This window comes from Phragmites australis, chromosome 16, assembly GCF_958298935.1.
Source record: "Phragmites australis chromosome 16, lpPhrAust1.1, whole genome shotgun sequence".
NCBI lineage: Eukaryota > Viridiplantae > Streptophyta > Magnoliopsida > Poales > Poaceae > Phragmites > Phragmites australis.
In genome coordinates this window covers 17,457,308-17,479,509 of record NC_084936.1, presented here as the reverse complement: position 1 = coordinate 17,479,509, position 22,202 = coordinate 17,457,308, and the positions used below count along the sequence as shown (strand labels likewise).

Here is a 22,202-nt window from a genome sequence, read left to right as displayed (position 1 = left end):
TACTTGAAGGTCACGAAGAAGGATCCAGCTAGTTTCAGTAAATGTTGTCGCTAGTACTTGGCACTGAAACAAGGAGAAAGATATTTCTCCTCATGAAACCTCTTCATATATAGGTCATGCAGAATCATACTTGTCCATCCCAATTACTCTAACGCTTTCTTGCTCAGTAACAGCTGGCCTGTCACATAAGTGTTTGATAGATGTTCTTCTTGTACCTCCTTGCTCTTTTCTTTCTGTTTCCTGGCTCTGCGCTTTTTGGGAGGTGCTGTTTTAGCGGGTTGTTGGCTAGTTTTGTTGGACAATTGTTGTTGCTCATGTGGTGTAGAAGGAGATTTGACTTTCGGCGAAGCATGACAAAAAGAGAAGTCGTTGCCATCGTGTACTGGAGATAGAGACTTTGGAGGCTGTGGAGGGGTAACCAGTGTTATGAACTTCTTCAGCCACTGGATGAAGAGTGGACAACCTCCCTAAGTGTCCCGACATCGTCCTTCGGGGGAATATGAAGTGGGAGGGATGTGCAATTCCTGTATACCATGTCCACTGGCAGCCTAGCGTAACCAGGCTCTAGCAGGAGTCCGTGGATCGTCTGTTCCTCGCCACATGGGAACGTCAAGCCCGTGCCAGCCTCAATGATGTTATTGGAGCCAACAGTGGTGAGCAGTAAGAGCTTACACTTAGTGACCGCCTCTATGTCATCGACGAGGTATCTCTCTCTAGGGACCTATTTTGGAATGTCGTCGCCAAGGGAGTCACATTCAAATTTGTCGATAGGAAAGTCATGTTGATCGAGCATGTTAACTGGATTGTTATCTAGTGCAGATGTGCAGCTGCTTCTGGTGCCGAGCCAGTGGAGATTCAAGTGTGATGGCTGCATCATGCTGCCCCATTGCTCATACTCGCTTCTCGGCCCATTGTTCCATCTTTTCTGCAAGCATATCTATCTGTTCTTTCATCCTTACTTAGACCTCAGTGACAATCTCCATTCTCATCCGTTCACTTTTGGTTGCTTCACGCTCAGTTTTGTTTCTCCTTCAGCTCCTATATGAATCAGTGTTGTCAAGGAATCCCAACTTCCATGGAACAGAAACACCTATGCCACGCGTGAGACCCGGGTGCTCCTTGTTCCCTAGAGTCTAGGTTAGTATGTCTTTTTTTTTCCCAAGATGGCTAGAATGATCCTTGAGTGGATTCTTCTAAACGTTGCAGAATTCTTTGAGCCACTTACTCGGGTTCTGGCTTCCTGAAGGTGATGAAACCATCAATTGAGCGTACGGCCCTCCCTTGGAACCAGTTCCAGGCCCGCCTCTCCGGGATCTATGAAAATGGTGTGGAGCGGTTCTCCCGAGCTGCCTGCTTATCCTCCTTGTCCTAGTCCAACTCCTTACGCGTGTACCCACAGTGCCAAGCATCTAGGGGTGCGTATTGCGTGACTGGAGGGTCTTGTTAGCCTGACTCTGTTGCTAAAATTCCTCAGACTAGTACCTCGCCACAAACTCTACCCATTGATCCGCCAAGTACCCATAAGCAATATTATTGGAGATGAGATCCTACTTCACATATGCATTATATGGCTTGCTCTTGTAGATCTTCCACGCCTTGCCCATCTTGGCTATTGTCTGTCTTTCCATGTCCTTCAATGAGCATCTTTCAGGGAAGTCAAATTGAGCTTCAATTGTTTCTCACAAGGAGCTTTTCTCACTCTACGACACGGTCTTCCAGTTTGGGTAGGTTATCCTAACCCTTGTCCGTCCAAGTGAGGCGCATGCTTTACGAAATACCACCTGAGCTTGCTTAGGCTATGTTGGCACGCCTGCCTCATTGACGTGAGTTATGGTGTAGTGAGCTGTGGGCATTTGGTTTTTTCCGCGACCACCTCGCTTTCACTTCTGCGCCTGAATTTCTTCTATTTGCTCCTGAGAAGTGGCCTCCGTATCTTGTTGAGCAGTGAGCCCCTCTTGCTGTTGAGGAGAATAGGCTGGAGGCAGTTCGCGTTCATCTCTAGATGTCATCTTCAAAATAGGAAGTCATAGGCTTATTAGAAACTTCTTATAATGGTAGAAGTTTTTTATTGCTATTGCCACTTTTCTAGAAGACAAATCACTTAGCTCAAGAATGGGGAAAGATTCAGTAGAAGGATTATGCTAACTATCACTTAGCTCAAGCTAATTTCAAAGAAGAACAACATGGAGAAGTATCCTGAGAATAACAAGGAAGTTGTAATATGTGCGATAATGAGAGCATGAATAATCATATTCCATAAAAAGCATAACAAGAACAGAACTGATCAAAATTGATATACATGAACTTGAAAGAAAGAGCCATAAGAGCATAATCAAATATGTCAACCATCATATATATTAAACAGTACTGAACAACAAGTTGAAGGATTAAAATTTGCTCTTAGATAGTTCTAAATAGCTGGCCTCAGAACTATAAAATTATGCTCCCTAGCTGACATAATACACATCACAACTGGGCATTTAGCTAAAATCACACCTAGCAAATGGACCTGCCATCCATTCTCTGAAACTAAACAAAGTTACTAGACAGAACTACTAAACAAGTTCAGAAAAGCAGAATATAACAGAAACTGCAAAAAGCGAGTTGTAGAGCAATAGATGAAACTGAATAGACCAACAATTCTACAGCTCTACCAATCTAGTAGCAATTTATCCATAATTTTAGTTTACCAGAAAGTGCACAGAGAAGCAACCGAGCTGCAAAACTTGGTATACAGGGGTTACTCAGAGATTCCTAAGTCATAACTTTCACAACCAGCTTGAGAAAAATAGTAACAGAGAAGTTTACAGGCTCAATCTATTGTACTTAGCTTAAATGCCCAATTTTAGTAAACATTGTCATCATTGAGTATACATATGCAGACAACCATGCTGTTCAGGACAAAGAGATTAAAAAGTAACAGTGAAAATTAATGAAATGAGCAGGTGAGAGAGACAAGGCAAGCAGGTAAACTAAAAAATAAAGCAATTTGATACCTAGATCCCATTAAAATCATCTAACTGGACCTGACATGCACTAGACAACAAAATCACCTTTCTCACAGCAAAAAAAAGCATAAGTGTCAGATCAGTCCTAGACTAGAATGAGTTCGCATAAAGGTGATTAACTGAATTTTGCAACATTAGCACATGCTAGATTCCATAAAAAATGAAGATGTACATAAAACAATGTATAAGTGTAAGTTTGAGCTATTTTCTCTCAATCATCCAAAATGTAAAAAAAAGGAATATATGGGATAAGACTTGTCATGTTGAAACAACATTTGATACGATTCAAATCAAGCTAAAACATTTCAATCAATTCTTTAAAGGCTGGGTTATAATGTATACAAGAAACTTATGATACTAGAACAGTTAGAGAAGGATAATGTGTTATCAACTAACCAAATGTGTAGAAAAATATTTTACAGAGTGAGTTGCTAGAAATTTTAGAGGATGAGAAATTATATTAGCATAAAAAGACCATTAGACTCCACAACAGTCTATGACAAAGTTTAAAGTCGATCTCATATAAACTATACAATTTAGTAATTATAAAAGCTTCATTATGTGTACTACTTAATTATCAAAAACTCAAACTGATCATTTATTTGAAAATTCGAAGTTGGAAATGTAGACACCACATAGAAAGGAACTGATAACCCATATGATCCAAAACTGCCAAACTGCATGAAAGTTGCATAGGCCAAAAACTATGCAAGGAATGCATTTTTTGCAATTTTTTGAAGGAAAAATTGCTCTCATCCAATAAGAACCAATTGGCCCTAGGACTTTGAAAGTCCTGCTCTCTAATTGTCCTAGCGAATTCATCATCAATTGGGCAATATTCCTAAGCATCAACTAGTAAAAAGACCTGGACTTAGAACATTAGTAGCAAACCATTGCTGAGCCAAAACTGAAATTGATTCGAGCCGTACAAGACAATGACAACAAATTGGATTTAGCAATTCATCCAGTACCAAAAAAAAAATGTAAAGCATAGATAGAGATCACAGAAATACCAAATAAAACACTAGGTGTATCTCGGTGCATTGAACAAAGCCAAAAGTAGAGAATTCATAGATCTATACTAGATTACTCAGAGAACATGCCCAATTTCGGCACTATCTAGAGCATCATCTAGCGTAATCAGGCATCACATAGCATAATCATACATATCACAGAGAAGACAGGACCATGGCTCGGTCGGAGCACTGACTACGACAGCTCGGCTAGGAGGGAATGGCTGCTCACCACCGTGGATGGATGGAGCATGGTCGCCGGGAGCAGGGAGGTCGCTAGGAGGAGCATGGTCGTTGGGGAGCATAGTCACCGGGGAGAGGGAGGTCTTCGGGAGGAGCACGGTCACCAGGAGGAACACGATCGTCGGGGGGAAGGAGGTCACCGGGAGGAGCATGGTCGCTGGGAGGAACACAGTCATCAGCGAGGAGCACGATCATCAGTGAGGAGCATGAGAGGTGGCTAGGGTTTTTAGGAGAACTTGGTGCGGCACGGATTTGACGAAACGGTATATATATCGGCATTAATACATATAGCTTTTTTATAAAATAGCCGCCTATACAAATAGTACAGATGGGTTATAACTCTGAGCTGTATGTACTAATATATTAGTACATACGGCTTTTATTATAGAACTATCTGTTCTATTGATTTTCTAGAATCATTAAAACTTTGAAAATTCATAAGTAATTTATACAAACTCTAAATAAGACGAAATTTTTATGTAAATTTATGATTAGATATGTACTATAACATGGTGTAGGTATCATTCTTGTTACTGTAACCAAAAAAATTAACTTGAACATTAAACCTAAATATTAAATTAAACTAAAACTAGCAAAATTCATAAATAATTCATACGAACTCCAAATTAATGAGATCAAAGTTTTAAGTAAATTCATAACAAATTAATTTTTATATATTACATTGCAATATATAGGTACATAACAATCAAGTAGCATCATACAGCTTTAACAATCAGCCTTTCTTGATGATCGACGCGCAAATAGCAAGCGGCCCCAGTCAGAAATTGTTCTTCATTAAGGGTGATGCCATCTCAAAAAGGGTACTCATCAAATTTATTGTAATCTTTTTTGTCCATGACATTCTAAACTTCAACAATCATTCTTTTTCCCTGAAGGACTATGTGAAACTTTGAATTTGCCGGGACTTGCACATAAAAGACCTGAATAACTTGTTTAGCGAGTACAAATGGTTCGTCTTTGTATGCGGCACGTTCGAGGTCGACAGTAATCATTATGTATTTGTCTACCTTAACACTTAAGAGTGTGACCCAACGGCACCAAAAGTAGGGAATCTTGAAACGTACATAGTCAAGTTCCCAAATCTCCTCTATATACCCATAGTACGTACAAACCCCACGTTTTTCCTGGAAGGTATCTATGCGCACACCGCTATTTTGTACCGTGCTCTTACTATCCCATGCTCAGGTATATAAGGTGTACCCATTTATGTCGTATGTTTCAAATGTCATGACTGTGTGACTTGGTCATCTTGCTAACTAGCCAATATTGTCCTCTATTGAACTATTATTACTGAATCGTACTACCAAGCAGTTGTTGAAGCTGCGATTGTGTTGTTTTGTGATCCAAGCCTCTGTACGACTTGGATTCTCTTTGTGTAGCACGTTCTTATGCATGTCGATATGCGGGGATACTTCAGTCATGTGTTGCAAGGCTATGAAATGGGCTTTAGATAACGTGGCAAAGTCAGCAAATGATTATTTTCCTACCTATGGTCCCCTTCCCATCCAGTCTCCCCTCATGGTGAGACATGGGCATACCAATTGGTTTGAGCCGCTCCATGTAATCGATGCAGAACTTGACCACCTCTTTGGCTGTGTAACCTTGGATGATAATGCCCTCTGGATGAGGTCGATTTCATACATATTTCTTGAGAATTCCCATGTACCTCTCAAATGGGTACATCTGACGTAGGAATACTGGGCTGCATATCTTTATTCTCTTACGAGATGAATGATAACATGTACCATGATATCAAAAAATGATGGAGAAAGTACATCTAAAGATGACATAGTGTCTTCACCACATCGGCCTGTAAACATCAAGCACTTCAGAATTGATGACATTTTGAGAAATTATGTTGAAGAAGTAACACAACTTGGTGATTATGTCTCAGAGATAGGTTGGTTGGATATTTCGGATTGCAACATGAAGCATCTATGTCATCAACACGTGGCAATCATAGGACTTCAGGCCAACTAATTTCAAATCTTGCATCGAAATAAGTTTTGAGATGTTGGCAGAGTAACCGAATAGAACTTTTACACCATGCAAGCACTGGCACAGTTCGGTTTTCTCAGCCTTTATCAAATTATAGCAGGCTGGAGCAAGCCTCGTTCTACCTTTTTCAGAGGGCTCAGGTGCCAACTTAGGCCTGATCTTCAAATCAACCAAGTCAAGCCTTGCATTGACGTTGTCCTTTGTCTTGCCTGCAATATTAAGTAAAATACCAACAAAGCTTTCGCACATGTTCTTCTCTACATGCATGATGTTGATGCAGTGGCGAACTTCAAGGTGCTTCCAATACGGTAGCTTCCACAATATCGATCTTTTCTTCCACATGCCACTGGTATTATCCTTAGATTTTTTACTCCCCTTTCCAAACGCAGCATCGAGGTCTTTAACTATATTATGAATGTAAGACCCCAACTCGGGTTCTCCTGTGCCTCTAGTATCAATCCCTAAATTAAGTAGCTGATACACACAGTATAAAAATTATAGTATCACAGTCAAACTTTGTACATAATTATTAAGGTTACAGAGTACAGAAGGTTTACAAACCATATTATTTATTACAAACCTGGCCGAGAGGCCAACAAAACACAGCGGAAAGCAAAAGCCGAAGCCACAAGCAGCTTAGGGTGTGGGCGTGACTTCTAAGACTATTCTTCATCCTTGCCTTCACCTCCGGTGAAGTCAACATCGGCTGCCTCATCTGAATGACAGCAAAAATGAGTAGGAAGGTACTCAGAAATCCATATACTACTTCAAGGTATTTGATAGATGCATAAAGGGGTGATTCAAGGATAAGGATTTACGATTTAGTTTTAAATGTAAAGTAGTTTATACATGTATCTAATTGTATCATCTATGATTGACTTTAAAACAGTTTAAATAGTTCAAAACCAGGTAACAAGCTATATATGGAAGTTTCTCGGTCCTGGGAGGGGCTACACCTCACTCCGCACTACCTTTTATCACATCTGGTGTACCTCTAGTACCACACAGATCCTAGCGGATTTATCTAGCAACCTCATCACACGGATATCTAGTCCACACACTCACTCATCAAGACACATGCACCTAGAGTCTAGTAAAAAAGATTTTGCTTCACATGTCCATGACCGTGGACATGGCTATTCGAATAGATTTCCACTTTGAAGAGGTTGTACAGCTTTACCCACGCGATATGCTCAGCCTCCAACCGTTGCAAGTGGAGGAGCGAATCATACCGAGACACTCCAATCACCTTTCCTGCCGAACTTTTCTATGAGATTTACCCCCAAGCGCCAGAGTCCATGTACAGAAGGTCAGTCCCCCTTTTAAGCCTAGGCCAGTACTAGCAACCTCCAAAAAGAGGGACAGATAACCACTTGACTGCTCACTGCTCCTAGCCTCCTAGTATGATACCCAACTCAGTCCGGTGAAGGAGAGATCAAGTCCTGCCTATTCAGGACGCATGGTTGCATGGAGTTTGCTAAAGTATGGCTGCGAAATGACTCGGTCCTTAAACGATCAGGGCAGGTATCTTCTAATAATATATATCACAAAGGTAATTCAAGCCTCCAAGAGCATCCTCATCTAGAGTTCTACTCCACCTGCCCCTGCCAAACAGTTTTCACCCATGTTCCCACATCACTCACCGTATCCCACACGACATCAAGGATTTCACAACCATCACGGAATTCACAATCATCAAGGATTTATGGTATATGAGTTATCATTGATAACAGTAAATCTTATCTTCGAGGAGATGTATTTTAAAAGTGACGTTTCCGAGGAGACGTATTCAATCCCAAGTATGCTAGACATTAAGACGTTGTCTGTCATTAATATAGATAACAACAGGTAATCCTATGGTGATATGTGTGTTGGATGATAACATTTATGGCATAGTAAGTGTTTAATAGGATTAACTACTACAAGCAGTTTGTAAAAGCGTAATACATAGTACATGCGATATAAGTCTAGTTTTAAGTTGATCGTGTAGATTATTTAAAAATATAGGTTCAATATGATCAAGGAGATAGAACTTGCCTTCTCTGAAGTTCTCTTTAAAATCTTGGTTGTAGTCAGGATCCTCCTCGCTCCTGACACTTCCCGTGCAGCACTCATAGAACTCTGGTTGCTCTGCAATTGAGATTATGATCAATAACGGCTATACTAGAAAAGAATCAAATAATACTAACTGGAAAGCCAAATGAGCCCTAATATATATCACGATGTGATAGATGAGTAGATCTTGATTTCAGATGAATTTTGGCGGAAGAATTGCCGAAATCGGAGCCAGAACGGAGAAGTTATGGCTCCCAAAACATTTAATCTAAAATTAAATTAAGAAATTATGAAATAACACTATTCATAAGTGGGGCCCATGTGAACAGTAAATGGGGCTCACTGAATAGTGAATCGGTGGGACCCACATGGACAGTAACATACGGGTCGAATTGGGTCTGGATGGGCCGGGTCCGAGCTTGGATGAGCCTATGCCGGGCCGGATTCCTCCTCTTCCTCTCTTTCTCAGCCCATCAACTGGCTCGACCAGCGCGGTGAATGGTCCGGTTTGCTGGCTGGGCCGATTGTTGGGTTGAGAAAGAGGGGGAGCGGAGGATCTTGAGACTTTTGAAGATGATTTGAATCCAAGAATTTGAATTCAAATTAGATTTGAGCTGAACAAAATCTAAGAGTAGGTTTGAAAATGAGAGACATTCAATTTCAAACCTCCACACAAAGAACCACAAAAATCTCAAACTAATGCATATGAACCAACTTAATGCAGAGATTATTTTGAATTTGATTCTATTGCTCTTTGGAACACTTATTCAACTTAGCACATCTAATATACATGAATGTATATATACTGGTATATATACATCCACATACCTATTTTCTTAACCTTTGTTAGCTCAATAAATCCTAAAACGTTTTAATTTGGAGTGAAATTTGTAATTAATTAGCATACTTAAACTCAGGATATTACAGTGCACCTCTTGACCACTGTAGTGCCTTGAACATTAATCTCTCTCCATTGTTCCGTCGAATTGTTCCCTCATGTTGCGGTACGAGCGATACCTATTAAGAAACCTACGGTGGCACATAAACACCATTTTATGCGAGTGGGGTAGTCACATACTCGCGGTACCATCTAAGCAATGAGGGTACGCTGTATCTACTTGTTTACTCTGGCCCGGAAGGTTACATAGTGCAGAAAAATCATGGATCATACAGAACAACAGAGCGCGTAGCGTGAAATTCTCTCTTTTGTATGCATCCTATATTTGCACCAGTTCGGTCCACAATGTTTTTAGATCTTCCACCAATGGTCTTAGGTATATAGCAATATTGTTCTCAGGTTGGTTCAAGCCTTGGATAAGCAGCACGTTTCATGCATAGCTAAGGAGATAGGTTCTAAATACTAAAAACAATTGATCAAGTGCTATGCCTGCTGCTCATGTTCTCAAAAGGAATAATCGTGTCCGTGCTTAAAGCAAACCTTATATTCCTCAATTCTGCACCAAGGTCATCAAAGATCGTATCAATGTTTCTCCACTAGGGAGAATCGGCAAGGTGCCTTAGCTTTCCATCTTGCTTGCGGCCCTCCGAGTACCAGCACAACAATTTAGCCTCTTTTCGATTCGTAAACAAACGCTTAAGGCGTGGAATTATATGCAGATACCACACCACCTTAGCAAGAATTCCTTTTTTCACCTCGCCATCATCTGGTTGACTCTTACGTTTGTATCGAGATACTTTGCACACTGGACATGAATCATATCTGATAGATCATTACGGCAGAGGATACAGTCATTCGGACATGCATGTATCATTTCTACATCCATCTCCAATAGACAAAGAATCTGATTTGCTTCGTATGTGCTTTTGGGCAGCTTGTTTCCACCTGGAAGCATGTCCGATAAGAATTCTAATAGCGTCGTGAAACTCTTGTCCGACCAACCATCGCTTGCTTTCAATTTATGCAGATCAAGCACAGATGCTATCTTTGTGTATTTCGGTTTACATCTAGGGAACAACGGCTTCTCCGAGTCCTCAATCAAGCACATGAATTTATTAGAGTTTCTCTGAGTACTCAAGTTCATGTCTACATTTCACAGCATCTAATCCAACCTATCATTGTCACCTGCATCACTATAGTCATCATCATCTACACCAAATTCCTCGTCATCTTCTCTTCTTACGTTGACTTTGGGTTCTTCAACGATACCAACGTCTTCATGTAACACCTTCTGCTCTTCACCATGTTTGGTCCAACACATGTAGTCTGGTTTGAAGCCCCTGATAATCAAGTGCACTTGGATCTATAGGGCTGCGTTCTGTCTAAGAATGGATCTTTCGTTTTTACAATCGTAACAAGGACAATATATAAATTCAACACTCTTCTCCAATTGATCCTCCTCGGTAGCTGCTAGAAAAACCGTCACACCATCAATGTACCCTTGGTTCGTACAAGAACCGTACATCCAGCCATAGTCTATCTACAATGTACGAAGTAAATTAATGTCAAATCAACATAATAAAAGAGAGCAACTAAGCTTTTTATTAAAAAAATAAAGCTATCATACATGCATGCATGAATGAACCATACAAATGACAATTAATTCAAAAATAATTAATGATTACATTTATATTATATACATGAATACTTAAAAGTAAGGGCAAATATTAATTCAAAATTTATCCTTAAATACTATAGTTATAGGTAATTTATGTTTATATACTAAAAATCCAAAATTTATTTACAACACTAAATTAAAACTAGCCATTTATAATAACATATAATTAAACCTTTATCTATACTTTGAGCTTTATATATACCTAGAATAACTAATATATTCTAAATCATCATGAAAAAAAAAATCTAAGTAGATGTAAATATAGCTGATTTCTCGAGACTAAATTAGAACACAAATTTACATCATCTAATGAACAGAATAAAACCATGTCATTATGAAAAAAATCTAGATCTAGATCTAAATCAAGCTAGCTCTATAAATCAAAATTTAGACTATCTAAACCAAAATAGAATATAATGTTTACTTTAGAGTAACACATATCAATGAATCTTCAAGTTTTTATCAAAATTTAATATATTTTTTTTTATCAAAATCACCCTCTCCCCCAAAAGCTGTGCACTGTTCAGCCACCACTGTTCTGCTTCGATCTGGAGGTAGGGGATGATGTATTATTCTAATAGTACAGATGGTTTCATGTTTGGAGCCGTTTGTACTAATGTGTCTCACCTCTTCTCGGCTATTTTCTCAGACGTCTCGTCTTTAAAGCTGTTTGTATTAATTTTACGGACGACTCGTGTTTGGAGCCGTATGTGATATTCGTTTTATTACATATGGCTTCAAATATGAGTCATCTGTATTAATATTATAAACGGCTGGTATTGAAATTATCTGTGATATTGATTTTATTACAGACGACTCTAAATATGAGTCATTTGTAGTACTAATACAGACGGTTCCCAATAAAAACCGTCTATAATAAAAACGTCCACGATCTTTGGAGGGGTCTCGTTATTATTACAAACAGTTATTATTTAGAACTATCTGTGATAATTTTTTATAAATAATTCTATATATCCGTCTGTATAAAGGCATCCCACTAGATTATTTAACGTAGTAGTGTATTTTTAGTCTCTTACGTATTTGAACGAATCGTGTGCCCAACGTCATATGACTCATGAGTAATGATCCAACGCCGGTACATCCATATGACTTATTTTCGATCTCCACAATTTTTTTGTGTCGTCCTCTGTTGCTCACATGTGCATTTCGGAAAATTGAAGTTTCTTGGATGTTTATTAAACCAAATTTGAATATGATGCAATATGTAAGGAGCCCTAGTAAAACTTCGAGAAAAAAGTTGTCGGCAGGATAGCAATAGGATATGTGTAGCCCCACCTTTGTCCTGGCCCACAATTTCTTGAACTATTAGCTATAGCAAAGTTGAGCTATTATTCTCTATTTAATAAATATATCATCACTAAGCACCAATAATGCAAAATAAAATCCTGCTGTGAGTTAATAAAGCTATTGAGATCTGAAAAAAAAATGCAGATAGAAGCATTAGGGACCCATCTCCAATCTCTTACTCTTGTTCCTAACTTAAAGTTGCGATCTTATAGGCCACACAATTAGACCACTCTAAATGATTACAACTGTTCTTATTGTCCTCTTGCATATGTGCTTTCACCCAATATTTTGTTGTAGCTTTGGCACATTGTGCTTTTGGCTCTTTTGCATGCCTTTTGCTTTAGCAACGGCTGGTTAGTATTTATCAGGAATAGTTCTAAACATAATTCATGTCAATCGTTTGCAGTTGACTGCTTGCAACAAGACTGTCCGGAAGCGCATTACTTAAAAAAATTATATCAGTACCGGTTTATAACTTACCAATGTTTGAATCGGTGTTACAAACATGACAATGATCGTTTTTTATTATCACTATTGGTTTTGAAATTTATGATGGTACTCCATATTATTATCGATTCATAATATTAATCGGCAGTGATAATCAATATTTAAATCAAGTTTTTTTATGATTCAAAAATGCAAAAAAAATATCTTGTAATTTTTTGAGAAATATGTACACGTGTGGTTCATGAGAGTCAACCCATGACCTCTAACCTTGCGCGACACGCGACCTCTATGACAAACCTAAGTGTCTGTTTAGTTGGACTGAGATTTTTCTAAACACTGTTTTTAAAAGTTAATATTGATAAATTGCTTTTGAATTGACTTTTATATGGATAAAATACATGATATATGTAATCCAGAACATCATTCTTCAGAAGTTACAAAAGCTCATTCAAATCAGTTTCTAACTTCTAATAATAATGATATCTTTTACTTCTTATAAATCATTTCTAGTAACAAACGGTTTGATTCAACTTTTTGTTTTTAATAAGTAAAACCTGAACCAAACACGGCCTATATAGTGTGAGCGGAGTAGTTGTAATTGGACGGTGTAGGTGTACTGCAGAGGTTTCATAGATCTTTGATTGTTTAAAAAAATAATGTAGATTTTCACTATTTGAAGGTATTGTAACTGATCAATCTGGACCGTTCGCTGTGGGATTGGATGGCCGGGAATAGATCTAAAATGCACATCACTTTGCATCTCTGCCCTAACAAGCAGCTACTGTAAAGCACGTATGTTGTACCACACGCTCTTTGATTTGTACATGCCCTTACTAAATTAGATCAGGTGCGCATCGAAGCACAGGTTTATCCAAAAGAAAATTCTACCTTTTCTTGTGAGGAAAGGATCAATTCTAAATGGTATGGTCTTGTGCCTTGTGGGTGATATTTACTTATTCCATCAATGCTCGTAAAAAGATTTCTAGGATTTTATACTTAAGAAAAACCCAAAAGAATACCATAGAGGGTTTGTTTAGGAGAGGTTGTATTTTCATGGAGCACAAATTCCCACCTATTCAGAGAAAAAATGCCTAATCAAACCATTTGCTATGTATTTATGGTATAAGGGATTGATTTCACAAATTTCAATTCCATTTAAATAACACAAGCATTTAACTACGTCCGGCACTATCTAGTGATTACTCCCTCCAATCGAAAATACTTGATATTTTGGACATAACATGGTCTCCAATATATACTTTTCACCACTATTTTCTATAATAATATATTTATGAAATCCAATAAATTTATGAGATATGAAAATATTTTTCGAGTCAAATCTACACATATAATTTTCATGTTTCCAAACCAAGTATTTTAAAAGTTACTATCTTTATTTTCAAATAGATTTCATTTTTAAAACTTGATTTTGTTTTAAAATAGATGTCGTTTACGTTTTCAAGGTGGTGTTTTACTAAAGTGTCCATATTAAAAGCTATTCAAATGTAGAGTTTTAATTTATGAGTGTGTTGGATTAGTGGCTTATGTACTATTGATTGAATATGAGAGAAATAGAGAGGAGTAAATATATTATGTATAAATTTTTTTATTACAATCTTGCTCTATATGTTAAAGATTAAAACGATATCTAAAAGAGAACGGAAGTAATATTAATAGTCAAAGTATAAAAAGTTTGATCAGATCTTTTTAAATTATCAAGTATTTATGACCAAGAGAGTAATATCTTTAACCGGATACCATTCACATAAAAAATATCTTAACTGGATTTGACATGAATTCAATTTTGGAGATGACATAGCACAGAAATGATACCGAACTATAAAATCCAGTCAATTGTATGGTAGAAGAAGATTCCCATCAACTTGGGGTAGTCGCCTTTTTTAATGCTTTTACGAAATTTTAATGGTAATCCGTGTGCAATAATTTTCCTCTATAAATACCCATCCAAATGCTGCTTTTGTAGTCCGCATCCACCACCGGTCCGCTACCCCACTCCCTCCAACTATCTTGCCAAGTTTGCCTCTTCGGTGCTGCTACCTTGCTCGCCTCTCCCCTTCCCAGCCCCCAGAAGCCAATATCCAGTCGCATTGCATCCATCTCCACCGATCTCTAGCATCAGATCCGTTCCCTGTACTTCCTTCTCTTATCAATCAATCAAATAATCCTTGCAAAAAGATAAAAAAAAAAAGAGAGAATCTTGGATCGAATCCGCGTCTTAGTTCAGTTCGTGCACGAATCGAGCGAGTGGTGCTGGGAGCGTCAGGATGGCGGGGAAGGTGGAGAAGATGGCGTCGATCGACGCGCAGCTGCGGATGCTGGCGCCGGCGAAGCTGTCGGAGGACGACAAGCTGGTGGAGTACGATGCCCTCCTCCTCGACCGCTTCCTCGACATCCTCCAGGACCTCCACGGCGAGGACCTCCGCGAGATGGTAAGCAACCAAAGAAAAAATATCTCTCCCCTTCCCTTCCTTCTATCCTGAATCCAACTTGTGTGGACGGTTGGTGTTCCGGTTCAGCGCTTTTCTCGCGCTAAATTTCGAGTGCTTTGTGCCTGACTTCAATACTTGATTCTTTTTGCGACTCGGGTAACTTGAGCCATGCTTGCATCTTGGAAACTGAGTGGACTGATTTTAGTGTTGAAGTGGGTCTTGGAGAGTACCCAGGTGTTGTTGGATGGTTTCTTTTATTCTCGATATTAGATGCAATTCTGAGTGGTTATTTCAAAAATTGGTGCTACTAGTACCGTACCAAATGAAGTTCGGATGTCGGAGGCTGCCCATACCATTGATTTTGTATTGATTTTACTTCCTGGGCTGAGGTGAAGGTTTCTCAATTGATGCTCTTGCTTCTGTAGTGTTGTCTTGCAGTGGTGCATGCATTGGATTTAACTACTTGACTGCGCGAGTCAAATTGAGTTGATCTTGTGTGCCAACTGGAATTATAAACAAAATCTTGACTTGGTTAAAGAGGTCATAAAGTTTTAAGACTATTGCTACTAAACACCTCAGTTTTTCCATGAAGAGTAAGACAAGGATGTGGTTAACAATTGTTTTAGAGCGACGATGAATATTCCATGAGTCTGTTCCATCAAACTTGCAACCCTTCTGTACTCAAATGAAAAAGACAGTTTTATTGTGCCTTTTAGTGCTTGGTTGGGTCTTGTTTCCAGCAGAGCGCTAGCCTTTTATTACAGTTTTATATTGATTTGCAAATATGAATCGTTTCTCTCTGTTTTATAGGTCCAAGAGTGCTATGAAATAGCTGCTGAGTATGAAAGGAAGCATGACTCGCAAAAGCTCGATGAGCTTGGCAACCTGTTGACGAGCTTGGATCCTGGTGATTCCATCGTCATGGCCAAAGCTTTCTCACACATGCTTAACCTGGCCAACTTGGCTGAGGAAGTCCAGATCGCTTATCGGAGGAGAATCAAGCTCAAGAAGGGGGACTTTGCTGATGAGAACTCGGCACTGACTGAATCTGACATCGAGGAAACTTTTAAGAGGCTTGTAGTTGACCTGAAGAAGTCACCAGCTGAGGTCTTTGATGCCCTAAAGAGTCAGACTGTTGACCTGGTTTTGACTGCACATCCAACACAATCAGTAAGGAGGTCACTGCTTCAGAAGCACTCAAGGTGAGTCAGCTAAACATCGCCTTGAAATCTATCATGAATACATGACATAAATTCTGTTTTCTAATTGTCATGATTGCAAATATAAATTTAGGATAAGGAATTGTTTGGTTCAACTGTACTCTAAGGACATCACACCAGATGACAAACAGGAGCTTGACGAGGCTCTCCAGAGGGAGGTAACACACAGAATCTATACTACGAGAATCCGACTTATGTTTGTATCTAAGACAGCACCTTTCCTATGCGATGAATTGCATCATCTTTGATTGTGCATCGATGTTATCAGCATATATATTTTTTTTCAGCATGAGGCTCAAGATAGCAATTACTCTGTTCTTGTACACCACCTAAGTTTATTGGTACAATAATAATCCAAATATTGACTTCCATTCCTTATTTCCAGATCCAAGCAGCCTTCAGAACTGATGAGATCAGAAGAACCCAGCCCACTCCCCAAGATGAAATGCGGGCTGGTATGAGTTACTTCCATGAAACAATATGGAAAGGTGTTCCAAAATTTTTGCGCCGTGTGGATACTGCCTTGAAGAATATTGGAATCGATGAGCGTGTGCCATATAATGCCCCTCTCATTCAATTCTCTTCTTGGATGGGAGGAGATCGTGATGGTAAGCAAGGGGCAGCTTTATATTATTCTCTGCAATCTCATTAGTTATTTGCATTCTAACACCTTTAACCAATATAGGAAATCCGAGAGTGACACCAGAGGTTACAAGGGACGTCTGCTTGCTTGCCAGAATGATGGCTGCAAATTTGTATTGCTCGCAGATTGAGGATCTCATGTTTGAGGTAGCAATGACTTAATTACTTCATTTAGCTATTGCCACACTTACGTGAATTAACGAGCATTGCGAAGTATTAAAATCTGTGCAAATGTCTGTAGTTGTCTATGTGGCGATGCAGTGATGAGCTTCGGGCATGGGCAGATGAATTACATCTCTCCACAAAGAAAGATGCAAAGCACTATATAGGTAAGTGTTGATTAGTGATTTTTATACTATTTTCCATATACTTTTCTTTTTCACAAACATCAGATGATGGTTGGCTGTTCTCATAACCAACATAGCATTATGAGACTAACCACTGCTTCCTTCTGTAACATAGAGTTCTGGAAAAAGGTTCCTCCCAGTGAGCCATATCGGGTTATACTTGGTGATGTGAGGGACAAGCTTTACAATACACGTGAGCGGGCACGCCAGTTATTATCCAATGGATATTCTGATATTCCTGAGGAATCTACTCTCACCAATGTTGAGCAGGTCAATCGTTGATCAAAGTACCTTTGAACTGCAGAAACTTGAATGTGTGTTTGTTGCATTATAACTTTTTAGATTGATTACTGATTTGAACAACTATCTTCTCTTGCAGTTCTTAGAGCCTCTGGAGTTGTGTTACAGGTCGCTCTGTGCTTGTGGTGACCGTGTAATTGCTGATGGAAACCTTCTGGACTTCTTACGCCAGGTCTCTACGTTTGGCCTGTGCCTTGTGAGGCTTGACATTAGGCAAGAATCTGACAGACACACTGATGTCCTCGATGCCATCACCACTTACCTAGGAATAGGTTCATACCGTGAGTGGTCCGAGGAATGCCGTCAGGAATGGCTCTTGTCTGAACTCAATGGGAAGCGGCCATTGTTTGGTCCAGACCTGCCCACGACTGATGAGATCGCTGATGTTCTAGACACATTCCGTGTAATAGCTGAACTTCCAGCCGATAACTTTGGAGCGTACATCATTTCTATGGCAACAGCTCCATCTGATGTACTTGCAGTTGAGCTTCTCCAGCGTGAATGTCATGTGAAGGTACCACTTAGAGTTGTCCCACTGTTCGAGAAGTTGGCTGATCTCGAAGGTGCTCCAGCTGCACTGTCCAGACTCTTCTCGGTAGATTGGTACAAGGAAAGGATTAATGGCAAACAGGAGGTCATGATTGGCTACTCAGACTCAGGTAAGGATGCTGGTCGTCTCTCAGCAGCTTGGCAGCTGTACAAGGCTCAAGAGGAACTTATCAATGTCGCTAAGCAATTCGGAGTGAAGTTGACGATGTTCCATGGACGAGGAGGTACTGTTGGAAGAGGCGGAGGCCCCACTCATCTTGCCATCTTGTCTCAGCCACCAGACACAATCCATGGATCCCTCAGGGTCACTGTTCAGGGTGAAGTCATTGAACAGTCCTTTGGTGAGGAGCACCTGTGCTTCAGGACACTGCAGCGTTTCACAGCTGCCACACTTGAGCATGGCATGCGTCCACCGATTTCCCCAAAACCAGAATGGCGTGCTCTGCTTGATGAGATGGCTGTGGTGGCAACAAAGGAATATCGGTCCATTGTCTTCCAAGAACCACGATTTGTCGAGTATTTCCGCCTTGTGAGTACTTTGTGTTATGTTATCTTCATCAAACTAGGGTGATACAATATTTTCTGATTTACTGCATGAAATATGGTGACTTGCAGATTGCCACACTACTACTAAATACTAAAAATTATATGTTTGTGCCAGCGTTCCAAATTATGTAGGTTGAACTTACATAGTACCTAAGGCACAGAAAGCTAAAAGTAACGCATTTCATTTTTAGGTGGACCCACCTTTAGCCTAGAGTTAAGTTTCTTTATAATGTTTATGGACTAACAGGCAACACCTGAAATGGAGTATGGAAGGATGAACATAGGGAGCAGACCATCCAAGAGAAAACCTAGTGGTGGAATCGAGTCCCTCCGTGCCATCCCATGGATCTTTGCATGGACTCAGACTCGCTTCCACCTCCCCGTGTGGCTGGGCTTTGGTGCCGCCTTCAAGTACATCCTGGAGAAGGACATTAGGAACCTCCACATGCTCCAGGAGATGTACAAGGAATGGCCGTTCTTCAGGGTCACAATTGATCTGGTTGAGATGGTGTTCGCCAAGGGTGACCCAGGCATCGCCGCATTGTACGATAAACTCCTTGTTTCAGCGGAGCTGTGGCCCCTTGGGGAGAAGCTGAGGTCGAACTACGAAGAGACCAAACGACTTCTCCTTCAGGTACTGTCAGAATCTATGTAGAATTCAGATAACAACAATATGCAGTTATGAACTATCAGAATCATCTTCTATTGTCATACAAATCATGCAATTGGCTGCTTAAAATTTCAGGTAGCTGGACACAAGGATCTTCTTGAAGGGGATCTCTACCTGAAACAGCGTCTCCGCCTCCGTGATGCGTATATCACTACTCTGAATGTCTGCCAGGCCTACACGATGAAGCGGATTCGCGACCCAGGTTACCATGTCACGCTGCGGCCCCACCTGTCCAAGGAGATCATGGACTGGAACAAGGCGGCTGCGGAGCTCGTGAAGCTGAACCCGACCAGCGAGTACGCGCCGGGGCTGGAGGACACCCTCATCCTGACCATGAAGGGCATTGCTGCCGGAATGCAGAACACTGGTTAAGCCAAGACTTGCCTGAATGGACAGCATTTCTACCTTGAGTGCGTCTTGACTCTGATCATTTACTCTCGGCCGAATATTTTGCCTATGTAGCTGCCTCTTTGACTTCCCCATTGGCAATAATGGATTTGTAACAGAATGTAAATAAGGAACCAATTAATAAAATCAAAATGAAGTGGATATTGTTGGCGAATTTTTTTTTTCATGTGTTCATGAAGAAGTAGCTTTTGTTTGCTTGTTTCATTATGGCTCGGGTCGAATCGAGCATGCCTAGTCTAGAAACAAGTAGAGCAGGTCGCTGGAACTTGACTCGTTTGCATCGTGGCACTTCCAGCCAATTGTGAATACAATAATACATGTGCTATTTCTAACAATTCTATCTATATATGCACAGGGATTTTCTAGTGTGTCTATGTGTATCCTAGGTTCCAATTATATCAACTACCTATGGCAATTTGAAAAAAAATAAAATTGCGGAATTAAGGATGTAATAAGTAAACACAAAAAATAAAGGGTAGAGAGAACACAAACTTGGTGAGGAGATTTTTTTTTCGTGGTATCCTAGACTTGCTAGTCTCCACTAGTCTATGCACTATTAAAAAGAAATTGTCTTTACTGTCGGCTTCAAAATCACATTCACTATCGATTTTAGAGACGATAATGGTAACGAGCAGTGATAGTCGGGAATCCCTGACTATCACTACCGGGTGAAGGAATGTCCAAACTATATGCATGCGTGTAGTTCGTGCTCGCGCAATACGTCTTTACCATCCTACCACAGAAGTACTAATGATAACAATAGCATATGTAATCCTTTTAATATATTTTGTCTGAAACTTCAAATGATTATTTGAATATCTAAATTACTTCAAATGAAAAGATTTTCAACTACAAAGTTGTACATCTCATTGAGAGATACAATTTTCATATAAAGTATATCCACATCTAACTTCATATGAAAAAGATATGAACTTTTAAGATAAGCTACCATCTATTATCACTACCGGTTCGTAATATGGACCAGTAGTGATAGCTATTATCATTGTCGGTTCGTAACACGGATCGACAGTGATACTTGACAAACTATCACTTCAGATTCGTGGCTAGAGCCAGCAGTGATAATCAAGTTTCATTGCCAGTTCATAAGAAGTACCGACAGTGATAGTATCACTGTCGGTTCATGGCTAGAACTGATAGTAATAGTTAATTACCACTGTCGGTTCTTTTCGAATTAACTTTAAGTGCCGGTCCTTGATACGAACTAGTAGTGATGGATCGATATATAAAACATATTCTATAGTAGTAATGTTAGAGCACCCTCTTGAGGTGTCGCTCTCGGTAAATGGTGTAAGGTGCATGACTCAAGCACACCATTCCACCATCACCGTTCAACTAGGGTAGTGCTTTGCTGCTCTGACATAGTGCACTCAAAATGGTCACAAAAGTCTTGAGGTAGCTACACAACCACCGTTTGGAGGGTCACCAAGACTCCATGCCTCCAAGTTGTCTAGATATCGGCAAACACCAAAAGTAAGTAATAAGTAAAGGTCACTCGGTTGACCTAATCTAGGCTAACAACCTAGCAATGATGCACACAAGGACTAATCTAGTTTTAATCAGTCCTTAATCTTGTGCTAGATAGCAGCCTAGATCTTCAATACACTTGTTTTGAAGACTAAGCACTCAAAATATGTGGGTATACTTTCACTAAGCTTCAGCATCTTCAAATGAACTAGGTGGTAGGGTATATAGGGTCAACTCTAAAACCTAACCATTGCGGTAATTTACCCAAAAAACCAGGGCATTGGACAATCATTCGGTGCAATCCCAACAGTAAAAAAGTTTGACCGTTGGAGGCACAAGATGTTAGTCGGTAGAACTTTTCAAATGCTATCTTCTATGAAAATCATCTAGTGCACCGATTGATCTCACTGTATATTTTGGTGGCTGTCGAGACCGTTCTAAGAAAACCGATCAATCTCATCTATGTGCTGAGCCCAGGAATCAATGGCAACACATAGTGCCTCTATTAATGATAATCATTACAATATCCATACCTTAATTGATAAATCATCTTACAAAAGAGACCTTTATGATGGGTCAAAGAACCAAATAAAACTACAACGAAAACCTAAGCATAGTCCTCGTCTTCACTAATAACTCCACAGGCAATCAACAAAGAACACCTCCATAGAATATACCTTCCATGAAGTCATCAAAATCTTTAATAGCTTTCCCAACTGAGTGTGTTTGGTTATATCAAGTGTGAGTACATATCGTACTTCGTAAGTTGTGAGGAAATTATATATATATATATAAAGGTTTTAATAATAATAAGGCTTATTTGGCTTTTTTTTTTTTTTTTGCAAAAAACAACATTTGAAAAGCGAGTAAGAAATAAAGTGAACAATAGTGAATAACATCTAACCTCAAGATTCCA

The 22,202-nt window shown here is 39.6% G+C and overlaps 1 protein-coding gene across 1 annotated transcript; it reads left to right on the top strand.

The window, feature by feature from the left end:
* Positions 1-14,643: 14,643 nt before the first annotated feature.
* LOC133895765 (phosphoenolpyruvate carboxylase 2-like) lies at positions 14,644-19,955 on the top strand. The gene is made up of 10 exons (XM_062336265.1): positions 14,644-15,119; positions 15,930-16,321; positions 16,413-16,497; positions 16,725-16,947; positions 17,025-17,128; positions 17,223-17,310; positions 17,444-17,598; positions 17,708-18,706; positions 18,971-19,357; positions 19,469-19,955. Exons 1-10 carry the CDS (start codon positions 14,955-14,957, stop codon positions 19,763-19,765), a joined length of 2,895 nt encoding a protein of 964 aa, XP_062192249.1. The 5' UTR covers positions 14,644-14,954; the 3' UTR covers positions 19,766-19,955.
* The last annotated feature ends 2,247 nt before the right edge of the window (positions 19,956-22,202 follow it).

Bases quoted from the DNA above. Each gene is read 5' to 3' on its own strand.
- LOC133895765 (XM_062336265.1), top strand. From the start codon at position 14,955: ATGGCGGGGAAGGTGGAGAAGATGGCGTCGATCGACGCGCAGCTGCGG. The intron at 16,498-16,724 runs GTAACACACAGA...CCTTATTTCCAG, and splicing joins ACGAGGCTCTCCAGAGGGAG to ATCCAAGCAGCCTTCAGAAC. The intron at 17,599-17,707 runs GTCAATCGTTGA...CTTCTCTTGCAG, and splicing joins CTCTCACCAATGTTGAGCAG to TTCTTAGAGCCTCTGGAGTT.